This window comes from Oryza sativa, chromosome 11 (genome assembly GCF_034140825.1).
Source record: "Oryza sativa Japonica Group chromosome 11, ASM3414082v1".
Taxonomy (NCBI): domain Eukaryota; kingdom Viridiplantae; phylum Streptophyta; class Magnoliopsida; order Poales; family Poaceae; genus Oryza; species Oryza sativa.
Window position 1 is genome coordinate 15,245,889 of NC_089045.1, and position 9,837 is coordinate 15,255,725.

The window sequence follows — 9,837 nt, forward strand, 5'->3', positions numbered from 1 at the left end:
GCATGCCAGCGGCACAAGGCGGCCAGTCCACCATGGACCGGGACCACACGAGTGGTCCACCGCTGGTCCACGGGACCAATGGTCCAGATTGGCCGGGAGGCAGATCGGACGGCGCGGCGGCGCCTAGGCACGGCTTGGCATCAAAACCGGCCGGCCGGCCATGGGGAGCGGCGGCGGCGAGCGGTCACCAGCGACGGCAAGCAGCGGCGCGGGAGGCGGCGGCGACCGGCGCGAAAGCGGTGGTGCACGGCCGAAGCGGCGGCGCGCGGCGGAGACGATGACGCACGCGCGAAGGGCGGCGGCGCTCAAGGGAGAGAGGAAAGGAAGGAGAAGAGGGGATTCCTCACCGATGAGCACGGCGGCCGGCGCGAAGGAAGAAGGCGGCGGCGACGACCGGCGAGCGGAGGAGCGGACCGCCGGCAGTGACACCTAGGAGAGACGACGACCACGGTGACTAGAGCGGCCGGCCGGAGTTGGGTGGAAATGGAGAGCTCATTGGCGTGCGAGGGGAGCGGCGCTTCGGCAACTATTGGCGGCAACCGAATGGTGGCCGAGGTGCGGGCGGCACTAGCGAGTGCGACGGCGGCGGCTTCACGGCGTGGCGGCGGCTCTAGCGGCGGCGGCGCGCGGCCAGAGATGGGCAACGGCAGTGGAGCTCGGGTGTGGCGTGGCGATAGCGGTATGGCGGCGGCGCACGGCAAGCGAGCGGTGGCCGAGGTGACCCACGTGACGACGAAGCTAGCGGCGGCGGCCCTAGCGATGGCTGTGCGTGGCTGAAAAGCGGCGGCAAGCGGTGGAGCTCGTGAGAGCGGCGCGGCGATGATAGGGGGCACGGGAGAGAACGACGAGCGCGGAAAAAGGGAGAGGGGAGTCGGGGGAGTGCTTTTATGGGCGAAGAAGGGGAGGACGTGGCCCGGAATGGCCCCGATTGCGCTAGCAATGTGGGGGAGTGGGGAGGAAGAGAGAGAGCGAGAAGACGGGATTCAAATCGAATCCCGGCCTCTAAACGGGCGCGCGCGCGCGGGAGAGGTGGAGGAGGTGGGCGGCAACATGGGCGCGGAGTGCAGGCGCGGAGTGGGGGCGTGACGTGGAGCGGAGAAGGCGGCGGCGCGGGCGGTTGGAGCTCCGGCCCCAACGGCCGGAGGTAGGAGACGACTGACAGGTGGAGCCCTCCTGTCGGTGTCCCAGAGAGAGGAGAGAAGGCGGCTTGGGCCAGCCCAGCAATAGGGTGGGGCGCAGGAGAGAGATGGGCCGACGGCCCAACAAAGAAAAAGGAGGGAAAAAATTGAAAAAGATTTTCCTGGGATTTAAAATATTGCACTTGCTCATTTTTAATTGGTTAAAATTATTTCCAAGGCTCTGAAAATTCCACTAAAAATCTTGTTAATGCATTAGAGCATGGGGAACTCAAGAAAAATTCCACCACGCCGAACTCGATTATTAATTGCATTTATTAATTAGGGAATTAACTCTAGGTTAATTAGAACAATTTCTTCGGACGATTTATTTAACAAATTTTTAAAGCAAGGAAAAGGGGGAAACTTCAGGGCGTGACAAACCTACCCCCCTTAAATGGAATCTCGACCCCGAGATTCGGAAGAGCTGGCGAAGAGGTGTGGATGGGCGGCCTTCAACTCATCTTCACTTTCCCAAGTGGCTTCTTCGTCTGAGTGGTGGCTCCACTGAACTTTGCAGAATCTGATTACCTTGTTTCTGGTCCTTCTCTCGCTAGTTTCAAGGATACGAGTCGACTTCTCCACATATGTCAGATCTTCCTGAATTTCGATTTGATCTGGACTTGCCTGTTCCTTCGGAACTCTCAAACATTTCTTCAACTGAGAGACGTGGAACACATTATGGATGCCAAACATGCTGGAGGGAAGCTCAAGCTGGTAAGCAACTTCACCCCTGCGTTCCAAAACCCGATATGGTCCCACAAAACGTGGTGCCAACTTTCCTTTGGTTTGGAAGCGGTGTACTCCTCTGAGCGGAGTGACACGAAGATACACATAGTCCCTTGCTTCGAAAGCGAGCTCCCTTCGACGATTGTCTGCATAGCTTTTCTGTCGAGATTGCGCGATTCTCAATCTTTCCCTGACAGCTCTGACTTTCTCTTCTGCCTCATTTAAAACTTCTGTACCAAACAACTGGCGTTCCCCTGTCTGATCCCAAAAGAGCGGAGTGCGACACCTCCGTCCATACAGGGCTTCAAATGGTGCCATTTGCATACTAGCCTGGTAACTATTGTTGTAGGAGAACTCCGCATACGGCAAGCTTTTGTCCCATGCTCCACCAAAGTCAAGTGCACAGGCTCTCAACATATCCTCCACTATTTGGTTGACTCGCTCGGTCTGACCATCAGTCTACGGATGGTATGCTGTGCTGAAGTTCAGACGGGTACCCCATGTAAACACATGATTCTTGCCAAATAAAGTTCTGCTAACTTCTTCCCTGAGTAGGTCGTATGCACCGGAATGAAGTGAGCCACTTTGGTGAGCCGATCAACGACTACCCAAATAGAATCATGCCCCGATGACGTCCTGGGCAAACCGGTAATGAAATCCATTCCAATTTCTTCCCACTTCCATTCTGGAATCTAGAGTGGCTGAAGCAAGCCTGCTGGCCTTTGGTGTTCTGCCTTTACTCGCTGACAGACGTCACAGAGTGCAACAAATTCAGCCATTTCCATTCTCATGCTTACCCACCAGAATTTTTCCTTGTGGTCTTGGTACATCTTAGTACTGTCGGGATGAATTGAATATTGAGTTTGATGACCTTCCGTCAGTATCAGGTCTTTTAGCTCCTTGTTTTTAGGTACACACAATCTTTCTCCCCTCCAGATTGTTCCATGTTCGTCCTCAGTGAAACCTCGGGCTTTTCCAACCCTCATATTCTTTTTGAGCTCTACTATTTCAGGATCGCTCGCTTGAGCTATGCGAACCTGCTCCACCAGTGTGGGTTGTGCCTCTAGGGCAGTCACGAATCCGTGCTCAACTATACCGAGGTTTAGATGTTCCAAATCACGTTGAACCTCACAGCATATGTCGCGACCGAGAAAAATACATTTTCCCGAACGCTAGTGTATTAATCCCCGTCCCAGGAAAAGCCGGGGTACACCACACAAACATGGTACAAAAGGCACATCTTTATTATATCGATAATATTTACATTATTACAAAGGCACTTAAGGCCTGACAATCAAAAATAAACAGCAGCGGACTAGCGGGCCTACGGCTCCATCTTCACAAGCGCTCAACTGGGGTATAAGCCAGGACTCCACCTAAGACTTCTTCTCCAAAGCTTCTCTTACTGAAGGGGGGAAAGATTGAGCAAGAATGAGTACAACCACAGTACTCAGCAAGCCACACCGGCAGATGCATGATTAATGCAAGGGGGTACAAGGGGTAATAATATAGGGGTTTAGTTTTGCAGAAAACAGCATTTAAAAGTCACTTAGTTGCCCAAAACCATTTTATAAAGACGATCCTAGAGTTACACAGTGTTATTAATCAAGGCCGTGAACCCTCACGAACCTGCCTTAACCCAAGGCCTACGATGATTCAGACCGAACTGGCAACCCGACCCTAGGTCCCAGCTCGTCCCAAGCCATCCCAGGCCAACCATTCCACATTTTAGTTGTTAAGCAAATTTTAAGAATTAAAACACTAACTTGGGTACATTGCTCGGCTTGCCCATAACCGAGGACGCGGCTATTCGAATAGATTATACTCTGATCAGAGGTGTACATCTTTACCCACAAGACACATCTTCCTCACGTGTAACCACGTGCCACATACCACCACGGTATACGGACGGAAGACGTGACATAGTTCCCAACCCATCCTAGCCATAAACAAGAGTACAGACCCAACCCCACCTACGGCCGGAACCCCCGGGACAAGCAGGCAGGATTGAGCCCCTAGCAGCAGGACACCAGCCCTGTGCCATGACATCTCGACTACCGAGCCGCAGCTCGTGTAGCCTTCATTTGTCCTAGAGATGTCCATCGACCCCCGACTTCGTCCATCTCTATCCGTGTACTTTTGTTTATAACCAGACTGAGCCACAAACTAAGCCTTACCCACTAGACATGTGGAAGTACGGTAGTGCTTTGCAACAGAGGCCCGAGCTTAATCCTTATATTGGCCGGGGTGCTACTTCCCACAACTGGCATGCACCCAAACCCCACCGAAAAACAGGTTTTAGGGGCTTTGAAAGAGGAAGAGAGGGGTATGTCCAATTCCACCATAAGCCAACCATTCCATAGTATCCAAGAGATATGAATATTCCCAAAGTCTAAAGTTATAAAAACCACCTAATGTTGTCCTATTAATCAGCGAAGCATCTACCTAAATTCATACTAGTGGAACCATGAATAGAGTACCCACTAGTTGGGGTTTTGTTTATCCTAGGGTGAACAAGGTAATAATAACAATAGCAATAATAATGTCTTAACAAAGGTAAATAGGCATGGCTAAATAAAACAGTGATAACGCGGGAATTTAAATAAAGCGGTAATGCATTAATTTAAATCAAAATAATTTTATAAACTGGGATTCAATATGCTCAAGGATGATGTGACTTGCCTTGCTCACTTTCCCAAACGTCGGCTTCAACTTCCACGAAGAGCGGATCTTCCGAAGCTGCAGCGTCTACACGACCAACGGAAAATAAAAGGCTTTTACTCTAATAAACTCCATATAACAAGCAGGAACAAAGCACAAAAATGGGTTCTTGACTTCTTAAGGAAAAATTAGAGACTTAAACGGTCCAATTCCGAGTTCAAATGGCCAAGTTATGTCCATTTGAAGTTTATATACTCTTTAAATGAATATTTGCGAATTTCTTCAATTAAATTTTAATTTTAAAAGGGTTTATTGCGTCAGCCGAGGGGAGGGGGCGCGCGGACCGGGTCCACGGGAGTGGGGCCCACGTGGCAGCCTCACGGTCCACGGTGGACCGGGTGCACCCAGGCTCACACCGGCCGGAGCCGTGGGCCCAACGCGTCAGCCGCACCCGAGGGCGCGAGCGGCTGACGGCCGGGCCCCACGCGGCAGCCGCTCGGTGCGCCCGAAGGCGGCCACGGCGGCGCGGCCGGCGGGAGGCGGCGCGCCCGCGCCCCTATGGTCGCCGGCGGCGGCCATAGGCACGGCGGAGCGGCGGCCGAGAGAAGGGAGGGAAAGGGGGAAACGAGGCGGCGGTCCACGGCTCACCCTAGGTCGACGGCGACGACGAAAAGGCGGCCGGAGCGGAGGAAGGCGGCGGCGCGGTTCGGGTCGACGGGGACGGCGACGCTCCGGCGGTCGACGAGCGAAACGGAGGGGTGGACGAGGTCGGCGAGGATGCGGCGAAGCCGAAGGAGGCGGCGCCGAGGTGGGAGGTTGTCCGGGGCAACGACGACGGCGGACCGGAGCTCGGCGGCGACGGCGGAGAGAGAGAGCGGCGGCGCGAGCTCGATTCCGGCGAGGAGGAAGGGCGGCGAGAGGCGGAAACGGACAGAAGAGGAGCGGGGAGGGTTTAAATAGAGCCGGGTCGAGAGTGGGTGGCCGGGGAAGGGAGGAAACCGGCGCGGGAGGTCCGGCCGCCATCAATGGCGCCGGCGAGATTTGCGGGGGCAAATCCGCCCGTTTGAACGCGAGAGAGAGAGGGGATCACGGGGAGTGATTCCCCCCATTTTATTGCACGCGGGGACGGCGGGAGGCGGCGGGATTCGCGGCGGCGGCGGCGCTAGGGCGCGGGGGACGCGGTGGGAGCGGCGGGAGGAAGGGGATGACGGGTGGGCCCCACCCGTCAGCGAGGGTTGCGGGCGGGCCCGCCCGTCAGCGGCGCGCGCGTGGAGAGAGGCCGAGTGGGCCGCGGGGAGAGGAGAGAGAGGGGGAGGCAGATGGGCCGAGGGGGAAGGAGGGAGGGCGGCCCAAGAGAGAGAGAGAGGGAAGGAAAAAGAGAGGGAGGAGGGAAGGACTTTGGCCGCGGGCCGAGAGAGAGAGAGGAAGGCTTTGGGCCAGACTTGGCCCAAAGGGAGGAGGGGGATTATTTTTAGCTTTTTCTTTTTAAATAAACTTTGATCAAGGTTGTTGTTGCTTAATAAATAATTCCCATGCTCTGAAAATTCAAGTAAAATTTGAGGGCTCCTTTTAGACCAAGGAGAATTTAACAAAAATTCTCCGGACCACATTCGAATTTTTCTTGTACGTAATTTAGTGTTTGCCAATTTCTTTTCGAGTTTTAATTAATTCTATTATCCCTTTCAGAAAATGATTTTTATTTTGGGATGAATTTATCAGGACGTGACAGCATAGTTCCTCTACCCATGCGACGTTGCAGTAACTCTTCTTACTTAAGGCGTCCGCAACCACATTAGCCTTGCCGAGATGGTAGTGTATTCCCATATAGTAATCTTTAATTAGCTCCAACCATCTTCGCTGTCGGAGATTTATATCAGGTTGGGTGAAGATGTACTTTAGACTTTTGTGATCTGTATATACCTCACAACGGTTACCGATGAGATAGTGTCGCCAGATCTTTAAAGCATGAACAATTGTGGCCAATTCCAGATCATGGGTTGGGTAGTTGCCTTCGTAAGGACGCAACTGTCATGAAGCATAATAAACCACTTTGCCATCTTGCATCAGCACACATCCTAGCCCCTGACGAGATGCATCACAATAGACCTGGAAGTCTTTCGTCTGATCAGGCAAAATTAAAACTGGTGCAGACACCAACCGTCGTTTGAGTTCTTCGAAACTCCTGTTGCATTCAGCAGACCAGATAAACTTTTCTTCCTTCTTCAAGAGCTGTGTCATTGGCTTGGCAATTTTAGAGAAGTTCTCAATGAACCGGTGGTAATAGCCCGCGAGTCCCAGAAAACTTCAGATCTGAGTGACTGTCCTTGGTGGGGTTCACTTGGTAACTGACTCCACATTTGCTGGATCCACAGCTACTCCTTGAGCATTAGCGACGTGACCGAGAAACTGAACTTCCTTAAGCCAGAAGTAACACTTGCTGAACTTGGCATAGAGCTGGTGCTCCTTTAACTTTTCAAGTGCTAACCGAAGATGATGCTCATGTTCTTCCTTGGACTTGGAGTAGATCTGTATATCATCGATGAAAACCACGACAAACTTGTCCAGAAATTCCATAAACACCTTGTTTATCAAATTCATGAAGAAGGCAGGTGCGTTGGTGAGTCCGAAAGACAGAACTGTGCATTCGAACAACCCGTACCGAGTGATGAATGCTGTCTTCGGAATATCCTCTTCACGGATCCTCAACTAGTGATAGCCTGATCGCAGGTCTATCTTAGAGAACACAGTAGCTCCTTTCAACTGATCAAACAGATCATCAATCCTTGGCAAAGGATACTTGTTCTTAATAGTAACCTCATTGAGTGCGCGGTAGTCAACGCACATCCTCTTGGTTTTGTCTTTCTTCTCCACAAAGATAACCGGAGCACCCCAAGGCGACGTGCTCGGGCGGATGTATCCCTTCTGTAGCTGTTCATCAACTTGCTTCTTGACTTCCGCCAACTTGTTGGCTCCCATTCTGTAAGGCCTCTTGTGGATCGGTGCAGTTCCCGGTACGAAGTCAATCCTGAACTCGATATCCCTTTTTGGTGGCATTGTTGTCAGGTCACCTGGAAAAATCCTCTGGATACTCTCTGACGATAGGAATATCCTCCAACTTCTTAGTGGTTTTCTCCACTGCTACTTCTTGTTCTTCACCAGTAGCCTGGTTCAGACTGATCCCTTGCTTCTGCAGTACTAGAGACTGGAAGGTTACCACTTCTTCTTTTGCATTGGTCAACTTGATGGTGCGGCTAGCGCAATCAATCACTCCTTTGTGCCTTGTCAGCAAATCCATTCCAAGAATAACATCGAGATCCTTGGATTCGAGAAGAATGAGGTTGGCTGGAAAAATCAACCCTTGGATTTCAACTGTCACTGATGGGCAATAGTGAGTTGTGGTCATGCCAGCTCCAGGAGTATGAACTCGCATAGGTATCTTAAGCTTCACTAAAGATAACCCATATTCACCAGCAAAATGCTTGGAAATGAAGGAATGAGTTGCACCAGAATCAAACAATATTATTGCCGGTGTCGAGTTGACAGGAAATGTGCCCACTATAACCTCTGGTGCTGACTTCGCCTCCTCTGCAGACGCATGATTGACATGGGCCTGCACAAACTTGTGTCCAGCATGTCTTGGCTTCGGGCACTTTCCAACCGTGTGTCCGAGTTTGTTACAATTGAAGTAGAGTTCGGGCTTTTCTCCAAACCTCTTGGGCTATTCTGGCTGAGCTGGCTGAACTGATTGAGCTGGAATCATTAGTGGACTCGGAGTAGGGTTGAGGCTGTGCTGCTTACTGTTGTTGTGTCTACCACTATGGTAGTTCTTGTCGAAGCTACCCGGGTAGTAGGGACGGTGCTGCCGGATAATCATGGTGGAAGGTCCACCCTGATGTCCCGTCATGAAGCGAGGCTTCTGACTGTTCCCCTGGGAAGTTCTGAACTGAGATGCCTTCCTTTTTTGGTTCATTTTGTCGCACTGCTCTTCCTGACGGATAGCTTTGTCGACCAGCTTCTCAAAGTCCTCATAATCTCTAGAGATCAACTAGTTGGTCAATTCATCATCAAGACCACACAAAAACTGCTCCTGCCTCTCGGCATCGGTGCGCACGTCCTCAGGGGCATAGCGCGCGAGACGGTTGAACTCATGCAAGTACTCTATAACTATTCTAGTTCCTTGCTGCAAAGAACGGAACTCTCTCTTCTTTTGTGCCACAATTCCCTCGGGAACCTGTGCCTTATTGAAACTCTGACAAAACTCTGTCCAAGTAACCTCTGTCCCAGCTGGACGGGTCACCATGTAGTTGTCCCACCAAACAGAAGCGGGACCTTGCAACTGGTGTGTAGCAAAAGCAATCTTCTCCTGGTCGTTGCATTGCAAAAGATTCAGCTTCTTCTCAATAGCATGAAGCCAGTCGTTGGACTCGATTGGGTTGGTGGTACTTGAGAAAGTGGGTGGCTTGATACGGAGAAACCCTAACAGTTTGGACTGGGGTGGTTGAGGACCAGACTGCAAGTTCCGCTGCTGCTGTTGTTGTGCTTGCTGCTGCACCTGCTGCAACACCTGATGGTTCTGTTGCTGCATCTGTTGCATCATTATTGTCATCATCTAAGTCTGATTGTCCAACACCTGAGCGATCGTTGGGTTCTCGGGCGGTGGAGATGAACTGCTATTAGATGCACCACTGGCACGTGGTCCATTGATCTACTCTTCATTGCCACTGACCTTGTTGGATTCACGGGAACCATTCCTTGTCTTCACCATCTGGAGGGGGATAGGTAGAAATATGAGAAAAGGAAGAAAAACGGGAGGTTTAGAAACTAATCTTTCTTATAAATTTAGGTACAATTATCTTAATCTTGATTAAAACACTGAAAAAGAGGCACGCAACTCCTAATTAAGGCAGCCATACCACAGACACATGATATCGACCGCCGACTAACCCACAAGCAACAAACCTAAGCACGGAAACTAGCAAGCAAACAAAACTAAGAAGACGATAAAGCTAAGGGCGGCGACTCTGAAGCTCGGAGCGACGCTTGCGATCGAGGAACAGGTCTGACATCTAAAGATGGACAAGGGATATGAACCAATGCATGCTCAAATCCAAATATAAACAAAACAGCAAATGACTCAAATAAATAACTGAGCATGGTGATTTTTATGCATAGAACATTTTTCATGAACCCAAACTAAAAACTAATGCAATAGGCTAATCAATAAACTAATGCGTAAAATAGATGCATTGTCATAATGATACGCATAAAATGG

General features: G+C 51.1%; 1 protein-coding gene across 1 annotated transcript; it reads right to left on the reverse strand.

The window, feature by feature from the left end:
* Nucleotides 1-6,899: 6,899 nt before the first annotated feature.
* LOC136354170 (uncharacterized) lies at nucleotides 6,900-9,330 on the reverse strand. Its single transcript, XM_066305847.1, has 5 exons — nucleotides 9,292-9,330; nucleotides 8,839-9,150; nucleotides 8,364-8,610; nucleotides 7,663-8,012; nucleotides 6,900-7,091 (listed from the first exon to the last, which is right to left on the reverse strand). The coding sequence occupies exons 1-5, from the start codon at nucleotides 9,328-9,330 to the stop codon at nucleotides 6,900-6,902; spliced, it is 1,140 nt and encodes a 379-aa protein (XP_066161944.1).
* Nucleotides 9,331-9,837: the final 507 nt, after the last annotated feature.

Bases quoted from the DNA above. Each gene is read 5' to 3' on its own strand.
- LOC136354170 (XM_066305847.1), bottom strand. From the start codon at position 9,330: ATGGTGAAGACAAGGAATGGTTCCCGTGAATCCAACAAG. The intron at 8,013-8,363 runs GTAAGCAGCACA...GGTTATCTTTAG, and splicing joins TAGTGGTAGACACAACAACA to TGAAGCTTAAGATACCTATG. The intron at 7,092-7,662 runs GTCAGAGAGTAT...GATGATATACAG, and splicing joins AGTTGGAGGATATTCCTATC to ATCTACTCCAAGTCCAAGGA.